The sequence below is a fragment of the Colobus angolensis genome, unplaced genomic scaffold (assembly GCF_000951035.1).
Source record: "Colobus angolensis palliatus isolate OR3802 unplaced genomic scaffold, Cang.pa_1.0 Scaffold62, whole genome shotgun sequence".
Taxonomy (NCBI): Eukaryota; Metazoa; Chordata; class Mammalia; order Primates; family Cercopithecidae; genus Colobus; species Colobus angolensis.
Genome location: NW_012119821.1, coordinates 3,099,313 through 3,121,516, shown reverse-complemented (window position 1 = coordinate 3,121,516; position 22,204 = coordinate 3,099,313). Strand labels below are relative to the sequence as shown.

At 37.1% G+C, this 22,204-nt stretch overlaps 1 protein-coding gene across 2 annotated transcripts in view; it reads right to left on the bottom strand.

Annotated features, from left to right (window-relative positions):
• The window catches only part of AP3S1 (adaptor-related protein complex 3, sigma 1 subunit), a 70,632-nt gene that overhangs the window by 9,512 nt on the left and 38,916 nt on the right, over positions 1–22,204 (bottom strand). For both annotated transcript variants that reach the window (XM_011963665.1, XM_011963666.1), the window contains exons 4-5: positions 9,429–9,500; positions 1,561–1,668 (exon numbers count right to left, since the gene is read on the bottom strand). In XM_011963665.1, coding sequence (XP_011819055.1) covers positions 1,561–1,668; positions 9,429–9,500 — 180 coding nt within the window. The remainder of the gene's footprint in view (positions 1–1,560; positions 1,669–9,428; positions 9,501–22,204) is intronic.

The window sequence follows — 22,204 nt, the reverse complement described above, 5'->3', positions numbered from 1 at the left end:
AATATATAGTTACTTAAGAGAATCTTAGCTCTAAATCACCATTATAAACTTCTCCTTTGGGAAACCAACAGGAATGGGAAATTGAGATAAAAATGCAAGGCTATTTTAAATTTAAAAGAGAATATTGGAAAATGTTTTTATAAGAAAGCTTCAACTGTTTCTAGATTTCAAATTTATTCTTCATTCTGCGTTTTCTTCAATTAAAATGGGCAAAGAATTCAGTTAAACTGATCCTTTAAAACGTCAACAAGATAAATTTTTCAGAACTCACCTGTTGTAAATTAATGCCAGTGTATTTTTAATACCTTGATGTTTTCATAGTAATATTTACTTCAAATCAACAGAACATGTGAGCTTAACACTAATAATTATAAATAAAGTTTGTTTTTTCCAATCTGAGTTATGACTGCAAATACCAAATGTAAGAGTATCCTCAAATCAGCTGGGTGGTGAATGAGACATCAAAAAATTATTGATTTTTTTTTTTTTGAGACGAAGTTTCACTCTGTCGCCCAGGAGTGCAGTGACGTGATCTTGGCTCACTGTAGTCTCGAAGGCCCAGGTGTTACTCTCACCTTAGCCTCTCAAAGTAGCTGGAACTACAGGCATGTGACACCATGTCTGGCTAATTTTTTTTTTTTTTTTTTTTTTTTTTTGTAGAGACAGGGTTTCACCATGTTGGCCAGGCCAGTCTCGAACTCCTGACCTCAAGTGATAAAACTATTGGTCTTTCTAAACCTCTGCTAGGGTAATAAACAACCCAAATAATGTGAACCCAGGCGGCTCAGCTACAGCACCTGCTACTGATATTCAGACTAGTGCTTGAGGGAAGAGTCACTAAAATTCTGAAGTAGGGTTTTATACAATGCTAAAGTGCCGGTTGTTCCTCATTTATCCAATCTAAGGTTGAATGTAACAGCAGAAAGTTAGCTAAGTATAACAAACCAATCCTATAGAATGCCATAAAAACCATGGATATATATGTACCGATGTCTAAAATATGTGACTTAACTAACTTGTCAGTGAAATCTTCGGGAAAGATCTAGAATTAAAAGATTAAGGTATTGAATTTCTTTTTTGAATGTGAACGCAAACATGCTAGGCATTTATTTATAACTTGAAACGTTACTCACTTCCTTGTAAGAATCCCATTTCCTGTCCTTGCCCTTTCCAGAAGTGGTTTTGTAACACAAAATTTACATATCTTTAAAATATTAGTTCTAAGACTTCCTTGATAATTACTGACTGATGTTTTGCAAAGCAAATATTAGATTCCATTATTCAGATAATTCTTTTAAGCAATAAGATTTGGAAATGTGCTTATTACCCAAGGCAGCTATGACCGTGGCTAAAGAAGAATACACAAAGCTGTTTGGTAGGTAATAGTCACAGAACCTTCAGCATACTAGTAGGTGTATATTCAATTTTTTAAAAACGGAATAAGCATAACGGCTGAACCTAAAGGGTGATACTGAAGGACAAACAGTGAAAGCTGCAAATCATGCATAATCTGTCATCATGCTTAGAACCTTTCTCAACTACAGCATTTTCCATTCTTACCTCAGATTTTTCCAGCTTATTTTGTGCATCAATCTGTGTAACAATCTCATTCATGTTTGTCTCCAATACCATTCCCCCCATCACCATTTCTGCAAGAATATTGTGAACCTAAAGGAAATAAAAGAACATATACCAATAAAGAAAATTGACTAAAAAGAAGTTTCATGATTCACTTTTTGTTTCAAACACCACTTCGTCTATATTAAATGTATGAGCGGTAAAAACAACTTGGAGTAAAGGCCCATAATCCACTTTCATCACTACTGTGAAGTCCTAGGCAGTTATATAATCCCCTTAAGTTAATAGGCTATAAAACATTAAGTCAATGAGCTTAATAGGCTATAAAACAAAAACAATAGTACTAGCTTCATAGGACTGTTGAAAGGAATAAGGTAATCCAACGCAGTACTCAAAACAAAGTAAATGACTAGTAAATATTAACTACCATTCTTATTATTATTATGTCAAATTTAATACTAAAATATGATTCATAAGGGTCTTTTATGCCAGATTCTTAGCCAACAATAATTAGGTTGTTATTTTACACTCATTGTACTTAATGAAGCAATGTAGTACAGTACTTCTAACAGGTTCTAGATTGGAAAAAGGTAGAATTTTTAAAATTGTGGGTACTTTAATAGTGCTTTTACTCCCAAATCCTCTACACATGTAATACTCAGGTTTCTTCTCATAAATACATCTTATAATGACTAAAAATGGTGTCTTCTGTTGGGGAGTAAAAATATAACTTCATGTCTTTTCATAAGGTATTAATGGATCAAAAAAATCAACAATTCAGGGCTGAATTACATTTCACAGAAGAATCTACTCTGCTATATATATATTTTAAAATAATGTGGTAAGGTTAGAAATGGAGACTCCAAAATTAGATAAGCATGAATACTGACTCTACCACTTACTACTTGTAGCCCTTGAGCAGTTACTTCAGCTCTGAATCTGTTACCTTATTTACAAAACAGAGACAGAAATAATATAGGCACCTCATAGAATTACCATAACAATTACATAAATAATTCATGTAAGTGCTTAGCACAGAACTACCAAGTATTATAAGGTAATTTATTTTTTTTCAACAAATTCTTTTAAGGAGTTAAATCTATATTATTTGATTTAAATTTCTTTGTAAGATTTCATGCAAATTTATTCATAATTTAAAAAATATCCCTGGAGGCTGGGTATGGTGGCTCACACCTGTAATCCCAACACTTTGGGAGGATGAGGTGGACAGATCACTGGCAATATGGTAAAACCCTGTCTTTACAAAAAATGCAGAAAATTAACCAGGCACAGTGCCTCACGTCTGTACTTCCAGTTACTCGGAAGGCTGACTCAGGAGGACTGCCTGAGCCTGGGAAGCGAAGGGTGCAATGAGCCAAAATCACAGTACTGCACTCTAGCCTGGGCAACAGAGTGACACCCTGTCTCAAAAAAAAAAAAAAAAAAATCATCATTATTTACTATTTTTCATTTTGGAAATATGGACACCTCATGCACAAATTTTGAAGACAAATTTATATAAATTACTTTTCCTAGCCAACCAAACCAAACCAGACATCACAGTGTTTTGAAAACTACTGTAACTTAAAAAAAAAGCAGAATATAGGCAAATGACTAAAAGTTCATACAGAAACTTATGTATGAACAACAATAGTCTCTACCACACTCTGCATCCGTTATTAGGTCCCTTTATCCAAAGCTAATCAGTCAGCTATATCTTAGGTATCCTAGAAAACTTGCTGTGCACATACTTGTTATACGTGTATATGCATACCTAATTTACACAAATGAGAACATATTATATACGTTAATTTTTGCAGTTCTGCAAGAAAATAAAGAATTGAAAGTTAGAGTCAGGAAAGAACGAGAAATTAAGTTAGGAAAACCATAAAAGAGACTGGTGACAAATGAAACTGTATTGGTAAGAGCAAACGAACAAAAATATAAAAATTTAAAACAGTGAATCAACATTAATTATTAGACATATATTTGTATAATGAGATCTCTCACTGATCTCTGTCAGAGAAGCAAGTTGCAAATATGGAAAAATGAGAAAGCCAGAAGAAATTCTATAGTATTGTACTAGATTCTGAGGTATTAAGAAGTGGTCAATGATTTTTAATATACATATCAAGATCTAGAAACAGCTGTGTGTGTATACACACATCTATTTCCCAGTTCAGTTCACTAAGAACCAGGACTCATGTCACCCCAGCAACAATGAGCAAACACAGTGCCCAAATTGTCATTTCTAAACATCATTCTCCACTGAAAGAAGCCAGGATTCCTTGGAGAAATGGCTGACTTAAGGGCTGGAGCAGAAAATATATAAGATGCTCTGTTCATTGAAAAGGCCAAGAAACAATGAGCAGCTTCATAATTATGAGCACCTCTAGATTGTGGTTACTATATACTATCTCCAGCACAAAGGAATCAGGGCTCCTAGCAAGATGGGCAACTTGGACATAAAAGAAAATAATGTCTGCAATTGACTTAAATCAAATACATTAAAATTTTTATGTCATAGGATACTAAAAAACTTAAATGATCTTTTTTGGTAGATATTAGAAAAGCAACCAGTTATGAAAATTGGTAAATATAAAAAAAAAAACACTCTAGAATTTATCTGGCCTTTCCTATATAAACTGTGCCTTTTATTTAAATCCATCTTTGTCTTCAATGAATTATTTCATTCAATGTGTAGTTTTAGTGTATTGAATATTATTTCTACCTTTAATTATACTTTGTTTTCTCCCAATATTTGTTAGTTTGATCTAATTTTATTACACTATTCTCTTCCTTTTAAATATAAGACTCTACTGTGCTTATACTTCCCATTAATAAATATCTCTCCCTCTTAAATGACTTTATTATTATTTATAAAACAAATATCAAGTCTTTCTAGATCACTGAGACCTTGTTTTCCTACTAAAATACTTTAATTATTCCTCATTCTTTTCTCTCAATTGGATATGACCCTCCAAGTACTTGTATAATACATGTTAAATGCATCCTTCTAAGTCTCTTATCTTCTTCATATTTTCTATCTTTCAGTCTTATGCTTTCAGATTATTTCCTACACTTATCTTCTACCTTTAATTCAAGCCTCAACTGTGACCACCATCTTTAAAACTTTTCAGTCTGAAAAACTCTTTTCAAGCTCAAGAAGACTTTTCCAAATCTTAAGTACTTTTTAAATCATTTTAAAATTTCAAGTGAGGCCAGGTAGTGGCTCACACCTGCAATCCCAATGCTTTGGGAGGCCAAGGCAGGAGGATCACTTGAGGCCAGGAGTTCAAGACCAGCCTGGGCAACACAGCAAGACCCCAGTCATACCAAAATAAATAAATTCTAAAATAATAAAATTTCAAGTGTTACTCTATCTTCTCCAGTAGTTCTTTTCCATGGAGCGTAATTTCTGATTGTTCAATGTGTCCATCTCTCTTGTTCAGATGGCAGTGCTTTTTTTCCTATTGGCTTACTGTGCTCAGGGCTGGCCTCCAAGATGTTACTAATGACTAGCTCCTTTATTTGGTGAAAGTAAAAGGAGTCTCTCATTCTGTGCCTGTGGTTAAAGACCAGGCTATCAAAATCCTCAAGAGGGACCAGGTTGGAGGAAAACACTCTGCTCTTAAGTCTTCATTCTCTCAGCCTCAAGGGTACGAAAGACACTTGGGCCTCCAATCAGATCTCTACACTAATCACTTGTGGAGGCAAGTGGGGGAATGCAGAGAGGAGAACAGAGTATATTAATAGCTGTCATTATCAAAGTCATACATCCTCCAAATCAAGCCCTGCACAGAATCTTTAGCTGTCTCATTTTGCCTTGGATTTGGATGCTTTGTTCCAATACGGGCAACAACACGGGGCCACCCAATTGAACTCACACTATACAGGAAATGGGCAGATAACTCAGCAGCTCCTCCCAGCAACTCCACAATAAACATGTAGTCTAAGTAAGAAACAAACTGAATTATTCATATTTTAGGATTTTAGGGGTAATACACAGCATAACTTAGCTGCACGTGATAAAGGGTCTGACTCCATTTTTGATGTTTCTCTGCTCACAGCCTTCAAGTTCTACTAGTTCCCATTCCTCTTCTGCTTCATATCTGGGCAAGCTGTTAAGAAGGTCTGGGTGCTCCTTCCTTTACACTAGTGGGAAGCTCAGACTAGCTAAGACCTGGCCCACATGCAGAACTCCTCACCCCATTCCCACCACCAAACCACCAGAAAATCCAAGCCCGGTGTTGTTCTCTGCTTTCTCCAGAAAGCCTCATTATGTGAGTCACAAACCTTTTCCAAACCTCTTAGGGCACCTGTGACATTGTAGTCTCTACATCCAAACCAACTGTGAGTAGGGGCAGGTCTCTCCCACTGCTTCAGGGTGACCACACTAGCCTATGTGATTGATACAGCTATTAGCATGTAAAGATTTATAAAAAGAAACTGGTAACAACCACAATAAAAGAAAATGTGTGACAGTGGTTTACAGGTTGGACGGCTGGCCACATGGAAACTGTTATATTTGAGGCTAGGAAGTTACTGATGCATGTTTGTAGTGGCAAAATATTTGGTACAATTATCATCTGTGATACCTTGAAAAGTAGATAAATTTACCCAATGAAAACTTTTTTTCTCTCTGACATAGAAACTAACAATGTTCTGAATAGTGGCAGCTCTGTTACCATGGATCCCAAAATGACAGCATGTGGAATACGATAAAAATACTGCGTGAATAGGAAATAACCCTTTTTTGTTTCAAGGGGTTAACATTTTCATGTTTGCTACTGCAGCATAAATTAACTCATCCTGACTGATAACAAAAGGGGTATTCTCTATAACTTTCTCTTTTCATCTACTCAGTTGTGACCCAGAAGCAGTCTGAGGGTTGTGTGCAAACCTCTCTGTCTTGCCTTTAAGAAAATGTGAGCCGTTTCCGACCTGGGCCGGTTCACCTCTCCTTAGGCAACCTGGTGGTCCCCCGCTCCCGGGAGGTCACCATATTGATGCCGAACTTAGTGCGGACACCCGATCGGCATAGCGCACTACAGCCCAGAACTCCTGGACTCAAGCGATCCTCCAGCCTCAGCCTCCCTAGTAGCTGGGACTACAGGGCGCGGTGGCTCAAGCCTGTAATCCCAGCACTTTCTCAAGCCTGTAATCCCAGCACTTTGGGAGGCCGAGACGGGCGGATCACGAGGTCAGGAGATCGAGACCATCCTGGCTAACACGGTGAAACCTCGTCTCTACTAAAAAAAATGCAAAAAAACTAGCCGGGCGAGGTGGCGGGCGCCTGTAGTCCCAGCTACTCGGGAGGCTGAGGCAGGAGAATGGCGTGAACCTGGGAGGCAGAGCTTGCAGTGAGCTGAGATCGTGCCACTGCACTCCAACCTGGGCGACAGAGAGAGACTACGTCTCAAAAAAAAAAGAAAATGTGAGCTGAGTCAGTCAGAAGATTCCTACTGCTGGAAAGTCCAGAGCGGCTTAAAAGTTGAAATTTTAAAATAAATATATATTTTTTAAGTTGAAAATAATTTTCATCAAAGGGCTGAAAGCAAAGTTAGCATTGTCTTGGAGAATAGAAAGGAAATACTTATTTGATCTCTGACTCTTGGTATTCTAAAACTTTTGTCTCCTTGCCTTGAAAAAATAAAACAAGATCTTAGCCCAGAGAAAAGAGAGACAGTTAATTTTGGCAGGTTCTAAAATAGTGATATAGTGTTGTGTAAAATGAACAGGCTACACAAAATACATATTGTATGATTCCATCTTTATTGTTTTAAAGACATATTTGTTTAAAGATTATTTGTTTTAAAGATGTAAAATCAAGAACTATATATATTGTAAAATGTTAACACTAGGCAATCTCTGGGATAGGGATGATTTTCACATATTTCTCTCATCTGTATTTTCTGATTTTTCTAAAATGAATGCATACTAATGAGAAATAAAAGTTTTAAAAACATTTTGTATCATGTATGGAAGTTGCAGATGAGTACAGCTTAATTTTCTTCAAAATTTTTATTCTCTTTCTCTAGTAAAAAAATACAAGAATCTTACTCTTACCACCACATTTCACAACAGAGTCCTCAATTTTCTTAAAAGATGGCAAATATATTTATATAAGCTAATGATGACCTCCCAGCAGTCATTTTAAAACACAGCTTTCTAAAAATTTTAACTATGTACCAAAACATAAATTTTTTTCTTTTTTGAGACAGGGTCTCACTCTGTCACCCAGGCTGAAGTTCAGTGGCACAATCATGGCTCACTGCAGCCTCAACCTCCCCAGGCTCAGGTGATCCTCCCTCCTTAGCCTCCCAACCAGCTAGGACTACAGTCGCGTAACACCACACCTGGCTAATTTTTGTATTTTTTGTAGAGACTGGGTTTTGCCATTTTGCCCAGGATGGCCTTAAACTCCTGGGCTTAAGCAATCCTCTGGCCTCAGCCTCCCAAAGTACTGGGATTACAGACATTGAGCACCTGCACCTGGTCTTTAAAACATAATTTTGAATATTGTGAACCCTAATGACTAAAAATAACAAGAGTCTTTGTAAGTGTGAAAAAGCATTAGACACAGTAATTAGAGAAAAACAGCAGAACAGTAAAAACAGACTCATAAACATATCATGTTTAAGTACTTTGTCCAAAGTGAATTAATTTATAAAATCAAATCACTTGGTAAATGAGAGATATGATCTAGAATACTGGCTAAAGAGAAAAGTATTTTTTTGACATTCGCAAATAATGAAATTCATTCCTTGTACTTTGATTGTGATGCTGGTTACATGTACTATACACACTTGTCAAATCTTAGTTTTGTAAGCTTAAACTTGTTGACTTTTAACACCTGTAAATTATGCCTCAATAAAGCCAATTTTTAAAAATCACACTGCATTTTTTTTTTTTGCTAAAATTTTCAGACTATCTTATTCAATAGTTGAATCACTCATAAAGAATCTCTTAGATTATACAAACTTAATACAGAATAAAATCTGCACATAGTGCAAGTGGAATCTCTTCCTCCTAAGTTCCATATCACAAATATCTACCAATACTGGTAGAAATCTGTCATTCTTTCTCTCACCTCCAGCTTTCAATAAGCCATCAAATCCTATCACTTCTACCTTCTCCCAAACCTCATCTTAGTGTTTTACCTTCTTTCAAACCTCATGGTAGTGTCTTAGTCATTTCTTTCTGGACTACTGCAGTAAACTCTTAATTGACTTCCCTGTGTTTAATTTCTCAACCTATCAATCCAATCTCCATAACACAAGAAAAAATCCTTCTATCAAAAAAATATACAAACAAAGCAATAATAATGTCAGTAAAAACCTGTTAAAAACATTAAATTGCCTCACAATAAAGTTCAAAGTCATGGCATTAATGGTTCTTTTCAATTAGGCCTGTTGATCAATATCAGTCCCTCCTCACAAAAAGGCCTATATGTTGTATCTCTGCCAGTAGGACCACCCTCTCCTTTTCTATGTATGAAATATCTACTAATCCCTTAAAAATCCAGTTTAAATGTAATTTCCCCCCTTTACAGTCTCTTAGGGAGAGGTAAGTGGTTCAGCTGTGTCCCCATTAACATCCTGTACATACTATTATTATTTGTTAATGCCATTGTTTCCGCCCTTAGATGTGAACTCCTCTAAGGAAGGATCTGAATCTTCTCCACCAAGCACAAAGCCTGGCTCATAGTAAAAACAATTTATGAACTGAATAATAAAAGAATAAAATAAAAGAAAAAAATACAAGTATTCATTAAAGCCACTTTTGCTATGATAATGATAAGTTAATGTTTTTTTAAAAAAGCTTAGATGTGACAATAGAAACAGTACCTTGTCTACATGGAAAATCAAATCCAGCTCACAGACATTTTCAAAACATTTGTCTAATGTTTCCACAAATACCTATGGAAAAAGAAAACCCGTTTTGAGAACTGTTTAAATTTATTCAAACCTGTTATCTATAAGGAAGGCAATTCTTAATTATGAACTAAAATTTCGTATTATACATTTATCTTTTTCAAACTAAAAATTGTATTAAATGCAAAAAAAGTAAAAAAAGAATAAAGTCCTAAAAATACCAAGTTTAACTACAGATAAACTACTTTTCAATACGTAAATATAGAAAACAAAGTAAACTTTTTTTGAAAACCACTAAAACTAGAAAGTCTTAGCACCATTTCTTACAAAATCACTTAAAAATACTCAACTAAGTCTCCTTATTTTGACATGAGTAGGGGAAGAAAGCTCATTAGGAAATATCTATCAAGAGAGGTGAGGCACAGTCCAACTCCCTACTATATCTAATGTAGCCAGTAACTTTTAATTGTCAAATCAGTATAAAAGACCACTAAAAACTACTTATGGAAAAAGCACAGACTTTGGAATCAGACTTACCTGGGTAGAAACTCTAAACTGAGTAACTTGTATGACCTCGTGTGGAAAAGAGTCATCTCAGCAAGCTTGCATTGTTCAAACTCTGCACATTCCCATAAATGGACTGTTTTCAGGACTAGCCCTTGGCCAGCTCCTGAGAACTAAGCTCCAACCTTTCAGAAAGTTGTCCGATTAGAGTGTTTTCGTGTGCTGGAGGTCTTGGGCCATGCTGTACCAGTATGAGCAGGTACTTTATGTTAATAATGTTGATTTACAGTGAATATAAGTTTTTTCTCTGAGGATCTGAAGGTTAAGTAGCCAAGGTCAGTCATGCAGGCATGACATACCTATGTGACTGACCCCCAGGGTAAACTTCCCTGGTTGGGAATACTCTGTACACATTATCACATATTTTGGGGGAAATTAAACATGTCCTGTGTAACTCCAGTAGAAAGGAACACCTGACAGCTTGCAACTGGAGTCTTCCAGACTTCATCCCATGTGCCTTTGCTGACTTTACTCTGTATCCTTTCACTATAATAAACTATAGCATGAATACAGCAACTTCTGAGTCCAGTGCATCCTAGTCAATGATTGAGATGGTCTTGATGATTCCTGATGCAAACCTTCAAAAATCAGTCTCTTAAATTCCACACTGCATAGTTGTCACCAACTATTCTATTCTCATTTCTATTCTCACCACCCCTTTCAGTGGTAATTTCAAATAAAGTGACCACACAATTTATCATCCCAAATGGGGTAGTATTAAAAGTAAAAAGAAACAGCTATTAACACTAAATTATATAATAGGATGCAATATTATCATCATGTAATAACAGCCTGGAACAACAGCTATAAACCAGGACTATCCCTAGTTTATTGAAATGAATAGTCATCCCACTATTCACAGGTGATCCTATGGGGAAAGGAGTAAAATGTAAACAAGGGGCTTCTTGCTATAGTTGCTCCTACGTAGGGCACCTTTCTACACATCCACAATCCAAGGTTCCTTCCTGGCATCAATGTCAGATGGTTAAGTGGACATGTAACTACAGTTCATCCTTGAACAACATAGAGTTTGGGACTCCAACCCTCCAGGCAGCTGAAAATCCATGCATAACTTTGACTTCCCCAAATCTACTAATAGTTTACTGTTGATGGAAGCCTTACCAATGACATAGTTAATTAACACATATTTCATATTTCACAAAATATGTGCAATAATGTTTTCATGCCTGCTGGGGTACAAGTTCATGAAATTTCCCAAAAATTTCCTTTTCTTGCTGTTCAACAGTCTGTATGCTGGATCCACTTATCTTGAAATGGAAAGCAACCACAGCTGCAGATCTCAATTTAAGGTACATACCAAGTGATTCAACTTTTGCTGGTAATGTCATGACATTCTCTGCTTCTTGGGGGCACTTCTACCATCACTAGTGGCACTTGGTATGGGAGTTACCATGGTGTTATTCAAGGATTACGATATTGAGTAAACATGATGAAAAATACCTAAGAACCAGGAGAGATTACTTTTTGCTCATGGGGACATAGCAATTAGCAGGACATAGCAATTGAAGCAGATAATAAAAACACTTGACCTCACCACAAGGAGGTGACAACAAAATTATTATAGTTAATATATACAGTTACTTTTGTCTAGCTATAATTTATTTTAATTTCTGTGGTTACACAGTAGGTATATATATCTGTGGGGTACATGAGATGTTTTGATACAGGCATGCAATGCACAATAATCACTTCAAGGAAAATGGGGTATCCATTCCCTCAAGCATTTATCCTTTGTGCTACAAACAATCCAATTATACATTTTTACTTATTTTTGAATGTACAATTCAATGATCATTGACTATAATCACCATATTGAGCTATCAAATAGTAGGTCTTATTCATTCTATTTTTTTGTATCCATTAATCATCTCCACCTTTCTCCAACCCCCCACTACCTTTCCAAGTCTCTAGTAACCATCCTTCTACTCTCTATGTCCATGACTTCAATTGTTTTGATTTTTAGATCCTAAAATTAAGTAGGAACATACGATATTTGTCTTTCTGTGTCTGGCTTCTTTCACTTAACATACTGATCTCCAGTTCTATGCATCCATGTTATTGCAAATGACAATATCATTCTTTTTGCTAGTACTCCATGTGTATTCATCTGCTGAGGAACACTTAGGTTGCTTCCAAATCTTGGATATTCTACACAGAGCTGCAACAAATATGGGAGTGCAGACAACTCTTTGATATACTGATTTCTTTTCTTTTGAGTGAGCTGGATCCTATGGTAGCCTCTATTTTTAGTTTTTTGAGGAACCTCCAAACTGCTCCCCATGGTGGTTGTGCTAATTTATGTTCTCACCAAGTGTACAAGGGCTCCCTTTTCTCCACAACCTTGCCAGCATTTATTATTGCCTGACTTTGCATATAAGACAAATATAAGATAACTGGGATGAGATGCAGTTTTGATTTACATTTCTCTGATGATCAATGATGTTGAGCACCTTTTCACGTGCCTGTTTGGCATTTGTATGTCTTCTTTTGAGAAATGTCTATTCGTATCTTTTGCCCATTTTTTTGGTTGAATTATTAGGGTGCATGCAAGTCTGAAATCCAGTGGGGGAGTCAAATCTTAAAGCTCCAAAATGATCTCCTTTGACTCCATATCTCACACCCAGGTCACACTGATGCAAGAGGTGGGCTCCCACGGCCTTGGGCAGCTCCACCCCTGTGGCTTTGCAGGGTACAGCCTCCCTCCTGGCTGCTTTCACAGGCTGGTGTTGAGCGTCTATGGCTTTTCCAGGCACACAGTGCAAGCTGTCAGTGGATCTATCATTCTGGGGTCTGGAGGATGATGGCCCTCTTCTCACAGCTCCACGAGGCAGTGCCCCAGTACGGACTCTGCGTGGGGGCTCTGACCCCACATTTCCCTTCCACACTGCCCTAGCAGAGGTTCTCCATGAGGGTCCCATCCATCTGTATCCTTTGTAATATTCTTTATAATTTATAACAAGTGGGTAAATGTGTTTCCCTGAGTTCTGTAAAGTGCTCTGGGAAATTAATCGAACTGAGGAGGGGGTTCACAAGAATCCCAACTTACCACCACTCAATCAGAAGTATAGGTCACAACCTACTACTTGCAACTGGCATCTGAAGTGGGGGCAGCCTTGTGGGACTGTGTCATGGGATCTGATACTATCCCCATGCAGACACTGTCAGCACTGAATTATAGGACACCTAGCAGGAGAACTGCTTGGTGTGTGGGGAACAAACTCCCACACATCTGGTGTCAGATGTATTGTACTGAGTGACTGTGGGGGTAGACGCGAAAAACCATCTTGTATTTTCCTTTTACAACAGGTCAGCCACAAGTGAGATTTTAGTTTAACTTTTTGGTGGGTAAAAAATTAGTATCATTTAGTATCCACCTAAACTCCCAACTTTATTTATTTCTCCTCAAGGCCTTGGTGACATGGTACCTGAAATGACTTTATTCATTCTAACTAATTCAGATACATTTTTCCTCTTTGATACAACAGACTCCTGTTATAAGGACTGAATGGGGTAATGCTGCTTGAACACAGAGTAAGCAATGAAACAATATTAACTTTTTGGAGCAAGTAATAATAGGAGTGAAAAGAGGAAAATTCTCGCTGTTACCAGGGCAGCCCTGATGAAATAGTTGAGAAAGTTCTTTTTCTTACTGTTTTGCTTTAGACCCCTATTAATAGGCACATCTGCTTAAAGAAACTAGACAGCCTGGGATGATACCAGGGCTCCGGAAACAACTCAAGTTACTGGTGACATTTCCATTAAGAAAGAAGAAAATATTTACTTTGAAAATAGTCTTTAACTTAGAAATCATTTGAATACTTATTTAGAAAATCATAGTTAAAAGTTATGGAAAATAAAGCCATTGAAGTTCTACCCGCTGCTTAAATTTTTACTTAAGTGTAACATACACATAGAAAAGTACAAAAATCATAACATATAACATAAATTTTCTGTATAATCAACACTCAAATCATGTTTTAACATTACCAGCATTATAGAAGCCTTCTCAGAGTCCATCAGTCACTATCAACCATCAAAGGTAACCAATACCCTACTTTCTAACACTATGAATACATTTTATCTATGTCTGAACCATATTAAAATGAGATCATAGGATATATGCTCTTTTGTGAGTGGCATCTTCATTGTTATCTTTGTGAGATTTATTCAGGTTATTACATAATACAACAGCTAATCATTCTTAGTTGTAGAGTATGCCATGGAATTAGAATATCACAATGTGTCCATTCTACTGGTGATATAAATTTGGGTTGTTTCCAGTATGGTGCCATTACAATTAGTACTGTTAGGAACATTTCTTACACATCTTTTGGTGAACATATATATATATATAACACACACACACATCTACTGACTGTATACTCGGAACAGAACTGCTAGGTCAAAGAGTCGCGTAGGTTAAGCTTTAGTATATAGTGCCAAATAGACTTTCAAAACAATTATGCACACTTAGACTTTAAACAGCAGTATATGAGAGTTTCTGCAGTTCTATAGCCTTGTCACCACCTTATGTTACCCATCTTTTAACTTTAACTGTACTCAAGGGTGTGTGGTGGTATATGATGATATTCATTTGTACTACTCTGATATGACTATGTACCATTTCATCTGTATTACCCATTTAGATATCCATTTTCATAATGCCTGTTCAAGATTTCTGCTCATTTTCTACTGGTCTTTTTATCATTATTTTTTCTTAAATATGGTCTCACTATGTTGCCCAGGCTGGTCTCAAACTCCTGGGCTCAAGCAATCTTTCTACCTCAGACACCTGAGTAGCTGGGATTAAAGTGGTCTGTATTTTCTTATTGATGTACAGGAATGCTTTATACATTCTAGCTACAGTCTTTTGTCGTATGTATTACAAATATCTTTGCCAGTTCTGTGGCTTGCCTTTTCATTCCAAGAGCAGAAATTTTCCATTCCAATAAAATCCAATTTTTCAGATTTTTTCTTTATAGTTAACATTGTTTTATGTCCACTTTAAGGAATCTTTGCCTACAGCAAGGTCAGGAAAGAGATTCGCTCAGAAGAAAACAAAAGCTTTATTATTTTACTCTTCAAGTTTGGACCAAATTTATCTGAAATTGATTTTTGTGTATGATGTGGAGTGGTCTTACTCTATTTTAAATCATTATTAGATTTACTAATCAGAATACAATTTCCAGTATGCCTTTATTTTTTCTTTCTTAATTTTTCTAGTTCCACTGATTACCTGTATGTTGCAGTCATCCTTTTTTAACTGTTAGAAGAGCATCCTGGTAAAAATGCTGTCTAAATAGTTCCCCTTCACTTACATGTATTTATGAAAGATTGGCAGAACCTACTAAATGTGCAGATTATATTGGGCAAAAAAGAAAAAAAAAGTTTGTGATAGCATTACGTGTGCCTCTGGTAAACTAGGGAGTGGTAAAAAATATGGGTTGCCTATATAGGCAGTACAGTACCGTGTTGAGGATACATGCTTTGAAACCAGGAAGACATACGTGGCTTCAAATCCCTGCTCTGTGGCCTTAAGTATCATTTTACTCCTTTAAATCTCAGAACTATCAGATAGAGACAAAAGTACCTACTTTTCTGGATTATCATAAAAATTGAGTTAAACAATTTAGACAGAGGGCCCAGCATAGTTCCAAAGACCCATTTAATAAATGGCAGCCAGAATTATTTATCTGGCTGTTCAAATTACGTGATAATTATAACATTAAAATAGAAATAGAAAATTGTAATTCTGCTGATAAATACTGATATAAAACGAAGATAACTACATGCCACAACCACCAAGACACTGTGATTTGTTAACTTAGAAAGGAAAAATGCTGTCCACATTTAATCCAGAACAATACCAAGTGTAAAAAAATGTGAATACTATAAAAAAAGTATACCCTGCAGCAAAATGTCATTTTTTATAACTGCATGTTCTTAATTTATGAAAAAAATCTTAAAATTTAAAGCACTCAGATACTATGTTCAGTTTTAAAAAATCAAAAACCTTCTTCAAAAGACTTTCTATTAATTTTCTTTTGATTTAGCAAAAATTATTCGATATAATTAGAAATCTAGAGCCCTAAGGTCCATACACACTGATGATCTGTTTACATGGACAAGGCCAACAAAAAACAAATAAACGACAATCTGAAGTGAAGAAATTAGGGGGAAACAAACAAAATTGCTGTTGCATTATTATTTCACAAGGAGAAAGATAAAAGGAGCTAAGACCTAGAAGTGTCATAGTAAATAGCACCCTCTTGTGTCTCAATTTTAAAATGATAAAGTTTCAAGACAATTTCAATATAACAGGTATCTAACTACTACTGAGTAGCTATTCAGGTGCCAGGGATATAAAACCAAAGACCTAAACTCTGTCCTCAAGGAATTCAAAAGCTGGTGGGAGAAAAATTACTTCTAATTTACAAAAAAGAATAATATTTTAAATTTTCCTGCATTTTAATTACCTAGTATTCAAAAAATAAATACAAAAAATAAATAGATTCTGAAAAATGCCTCCTCCAAATATTAACAGTTCTCCTTTCCCATGCTATTCTAGTTATAAAACATTCTTGTGTTTTCTTTATCTTTACATCCAAGCCATAAACAGTGACCTACATATCCAGGCTACAAACAGTAACAGGTATCTATTATGTGGCAGCTTAGTACTGAGTACTCAAGAGCACAAACTTTAGCATGCGTATACTCAAATTCTAGCTTTGCCTCTAACTCTGAGATCCAGGGCAAGTTATTTAACACTAAGCCTCAGTTTCTTATCTGAGCATAATAATGGTATCTATATCATAGAGTTGTTTTAGTGATTAAGTGAATAAATATAAAGGGCTTAAAACAATGTCTCACAAAAAACAATACACATTAGCTAGTATTATAATAACAAACACATGGAAAAATAAAAATGTACACAAGATAAAATAAAAATATCACAAATTACCCTTAAACAATACCACTTATTTGGCAGATCCCCTTTCAAGTTTCTAAGTCAAAAAAAATTTTGTTTCCCGGTTTAGAAATTTCTGTTAAAATTCAGGAGGAACAGATTCTGCTGTTTTGAATCTACAACTATAAATGAAATAAAAAAGGGTTACACTGACATGTTATAAGATAGGAAAAGTCTTTAGTGCAAAAATAGGAGGCATAAATTTAAGGATACTAATATGCTGAAGCAAAAAAAAAATTTTTTTCATCACCAGTAAGATGTTCTAGAGAGAAACATCTTGGTTTAACTCAAACCAATAACTAAAAAATACCATTACAAATACTGAATGTACCAACAGGTCTAGGGAAGACAAACTGAACTTAAAATCAGATCATTTATCTTTGAAGAACAGTTATGAATGTAGCCTAGGTACACTCTCCAATATGTACTACTGCATGTACTATTAAGAATCTTTAAAGCATGGTGTTTAAGATATGTAAACAGCACTTGACTCAACATATGACTGCATTCTGGACTGGATTTCTACTAAACCTCACTTGGACAATCACATGCCAGTGATGACAATGTTAGCAAAAACAGCCATTTAATGTGCATTTACTATGTACCATGCACTTAACACATAATGAACTCTTAATGTCAATATAGAGAAATTAAGAGTTGAAGAAAGGACCATCTATCTTCTGTATCAGTCATAATAATTCTGAAAGAGTTTACATTAATGATTCTTTCTCTGTGGTTTATAGAAAGTTAAAGATAGTAACAGCTAGCATTTACTTGGTACAGTTGATCTTTGAACAACAGGGGGGTTGGGATGCTGACTCTCCACACAGTTGAAAATCTGTGTACAACTTTTGACTCACTAAAAACCTAACTACTAATGGCCTGTTGCTGACCAGAAGACTTATCGATAACATAAACAGTCAATTAGTACATTTTTTGTTGTATGTATTATATGCTGTAATCTTACAATAAAATGAGCTGGAGAAAAAATGTTACTAAGAAAATAGGAAGAGAACATATATTTACTATTCATTTAGTGGAAATGGTTCATCATAAAGATCTTTATCTTCGTCTTCACATTGAGTAAACTTAGGAAGGCGAGGGGTTGGTTTTGCTGTCTCAGGGGTGGCAGAGACGGAAGAAGTGGAGGAGGTGGAATGGGAGGCACGAGAGGCAGGTACACTCAGTGTAATCTTTATTTTTAAAAATCTGTACGTAAGTTGACCCACACAGTTCAAACCTGTGTTGTTCAAGAGTCCACTCTACATAGTATTGTGGCATTAACACTGTTTCGAGTGCTTTAAGTATTTTATTTGAGCCTTCACAGTAATCCCATAAGGCAACTACTTTTATCATCAACCATTTGCAGAAGAGTAATCTAAAGCAAAAGGTTAACTACTAACACTTAATGGTAGAGTCCTGATTCAAATCTCAAAAATCTAATTCCAGAACCCACATCAACAACAAATAATGTATTATTTCTAATGTAGTAAGAAGCGATCATTTAGAAAATATGGAAAATACAGAAAAGTATAAAGCAAAAATCTGAACTGTCCATACAGCACCCACGAAAATCTACTGTTAACAGTTAAAATCTCATTCATAACTTCCTTTCAAGTGAAGAAATAGAAAAAGAACTAACTACAAACACAGGCTTTTCACGCCATTCTTGAAAGTGTTTCATCTGCCTAAATCAAATGATAAATTCCAAGGAGAATAAAAGAAGTTAACAAAAGGATTCAACACGATGATGGTTAATATTAGGTGTTAACTTGATTGAAGGATGCCTAGATAGCTGGTAAAGTATTCTTCCTGGACGTGTCTATGAGGGTGTTGCCAGAGGAGACTGACATTTGAGTCAGTGGACTGGGAGAGGAAGACCTGCTCTCAGTGTGGGTGGGCACCATCCAACTGGCTGCCAGCGCAGCTAAAACAAAGCAGGCAAAAGAAGGTGAAATAATCTTGCTTGCTGAGTCTTCCGGCTTTCATCTTTCTCCCACACTGATTGTTTCCTTTGGTTCCTCCTGCCCTAAAACATCAGACTGCAGGTTCTTCAGCCTTTGGACTCTTGGTTTTACACCATGGTTTGCCAGGGGACTCTCTGGTCTTGGCCACAGACTGAAGGCTGCACCGTTGGCGTCCATGTTTTTGAAGCTTTGGGACTCAGACTGAGCCACTACTGGCTTCTTTCTTCCCCAGCTTGCAGACGGCTTACTGTGGGGCTTTTGCCTTGTGACTGTGTGAGCCAATTCTCCCTAATAAAGTAACTGCCTTTCACATATCCATATATCCTATCAGTTCTGTCTCTCTGGAGGACACCGACTAATACAGATGGAAAGTCATTAATGTGTCTTTGGAACCAGGAGGAAGACACTGAAATACTCAAGAAAGCAGAAGAAACGGAAATACAACTAACGTGGTAAATGATGCTGGCCATAATGTTGGTGCAGACTTCTGGAAGTAGAAAGAAGTAATGTGAGCTAAGTTCATGTTATGAAGTCATAGGGTTATGATTTCAACCCAGGAAGAACTTCGAGACCGACCATTTTTCTATGGGACAGAACGTCTGCATCAGTGTTCCTATCAGTGTGTTAGCAAAGAATCAATCTTGGGATCAGGCCAGGGCCTCTCAAGTCAACATATAATAACCTCAAAAACTAGGAAAAAAAACGGTTGCCTTACTAGTTAAGTGATTTCTTAATCCAGAAAGACTTAAAGTAACAGAAATTATGATGTGAACCTATAATATTAGTATTTTCATGTTAAGTTTAGAAAGAATCTATATAGTTGATATTTAAATACTTATGCCTTAAAAAATGTAGTGTCATAAGAATAGTTAACAGACTAGGCTTTTATAAATCTAAATTTCAATGCAAACCTGAATATCCAATTGGAATGGGTTGTTTTTTCTTTCTTTCTTTTTTTTTTTTTTTGTTTTGAGATGAAGTCTCACCCTGTCGCCCAGGCTGGAGTGCAAAGGTGTGATCTCAGCTCATGGCAACCTCCACCCCCCCAGGGTTCAAGCAATTCTCCTGCCTCAGCCTCCCAAGTAGCTGGGATTACAGGCACACACCACCATGCCCAGCTAATTTTTTGTATCTTTAGTAGAGATGGGGTTTCACCATGTTGGCCAGGCTGGTCTCAAACTCCTCAAACCTCGTGATCCACCTGCCTTTTTAAGCTGAAATATAAAGGCAAACTTGCCTACACTGATTGATGTATTAGAATGTTTAAGATAACTTAAGAATCACCATAATACATGAACTTCTAAAAATTAATTTGAGATATTTAAAAATTTGAGAAAGTTTGCCAAAATATGAGCATAAAAATAAAACATATTATATATATAAATTCAGTTTAAAATACAGGCACTCCTTGCTTTATACGGTACCATGTTAATAATGGATCTCAGCAACCACCGAACCGTGCAAAGTGATGAACACGGTTCCTGCAAACATGAATTATCACCATGGTATTCTGCAAAGCGAGGACTGCTTGTACTATAGCAAGCTTAATTATGTTTCAGTCCCTCCATTTAAGTGACTTAATTTGATTTGTATGCTGAATTTAGAATTCTAAGAAAGAACTGGGTTTATGAATTTGTAAGGTTAATAAGTATTAATTTTAAAAATGAAAGTAAACTCTGAATAATTTCTTTCTGTGTACAAAACTACTCATGAGAACATTTTTTAAAGCTTATATTGACATAAATTGTCAAAACTATATTTAAACTCCCAAGCAAAAGCTGATTTTTAAAATGGTATTTGGCCTAAAAATACATTCTTCTACCTGTAGTTGAAAATGGTATGATTGATATTTTGAGCAGTGACTTAAAAAGAGTAAAAATATTACAAAGGAGGTGGCTGGCAAGTTGGCCGAATAGGAACAGATCCAGTCTGTAGCTCCCAGCAAGATCAACACAGAAGGCGGGTGATTTCAGCATTTTCAACTGAGGTACCTGGCTTATCTCACTGGGACTGGCGAGACAGTGAGTGTAACCCAGGAAGGGTGAGCAGAAGCAGGGTGGGGCATTGCCTCACCCGGGAAGCGTAAGGGGTTGGGGAACTCCCTCTCGTAGCCAAGGGAAGCTGTGAGGGACTGTGCTGTAAGGGATGGTGCCACCTGGCCCCGATACTACGCTTTTCCCATGGTCTCTGCAACCTGCAGACCAGGAGATTCCCTCAGGTGCCTATACCGCCAGGCCCCTGGGTTTCAAGCACAAAACTGGGCAGCCGTTTGGGCAGACACCACGCTAGCTGCAGGAGTTTTTTGTCATACCCCAGTGGCACCTGGAACACCAGCAAGACAGAACCGTTCACTCCCCGGGAAAGGGGGCTGAAGCCAGGGAGCCAAGTGGTCTATCTCGCTTAGTGGATCCCACTCCCATGGAGCCCAGCAAGCTAAGGTCCACTGGCTTGAATATTTGCTGCCATCACAGCAGTCCGAAGCCAACCTGAGACACCGGAGCTTAGTCGGGGGAGAGGCGTCTGCCATTACTGAGGCTTCAGTAGGTGGTTTAACCCTCACAGTGTAAACAAAGCCACTGGAAGTTCGAACTGGGCAGAGCCCACCGCAACACGGCAAAGCCACTGTGGCCAGACTGCCTCTTTAGATTACTCCTCTCTGAGCAGGGCATCTTTGAAAGAAAGGCAACAGCCCCAGTCAGGGGCTTATAGATAAAACTCCCATCTGCCTGGGACAGAGCACCTGGGGGAAGGGGTGGCTGCAGGCGCAGCTTCAGCAGACTTAAACGTTCGTGCCTGCCAGCTCTGAAGAGAGCAGCAATCTCCCAGCACAGTGCTCGAGCTCTGATAAGGGACAGACTGCCTCCTCAAGTAGACACCTCCCAGCAGGGGTCAACAGACATCTCATACAAGAGAACTCTGGCTGGCATCTGGTGGGTGCTCCTCTGGGACAAACCTTCCAGAGGAAGGAACAGGCAGCAATATTTGCTGTTCTGCAGCCTCTGCTGGTGATACCCAGGCAAACAGGGTCTGGAGTGGACCCCAGCAAGCTCCAGAAGACCTGCAGCAGAAGGGACTGTTAGAAGGAAAACTAACAAACAGAAAGAATAGCATCAACAAGGACCATAAGGATGTCCACACAAAAACCCCATCTGAAGGTCACCAACATCAAGGCCAAAGGAAGACAAATCCATGAAGATGAGGAAAAACCAGTGCAAAAAGTCTGAAAATTC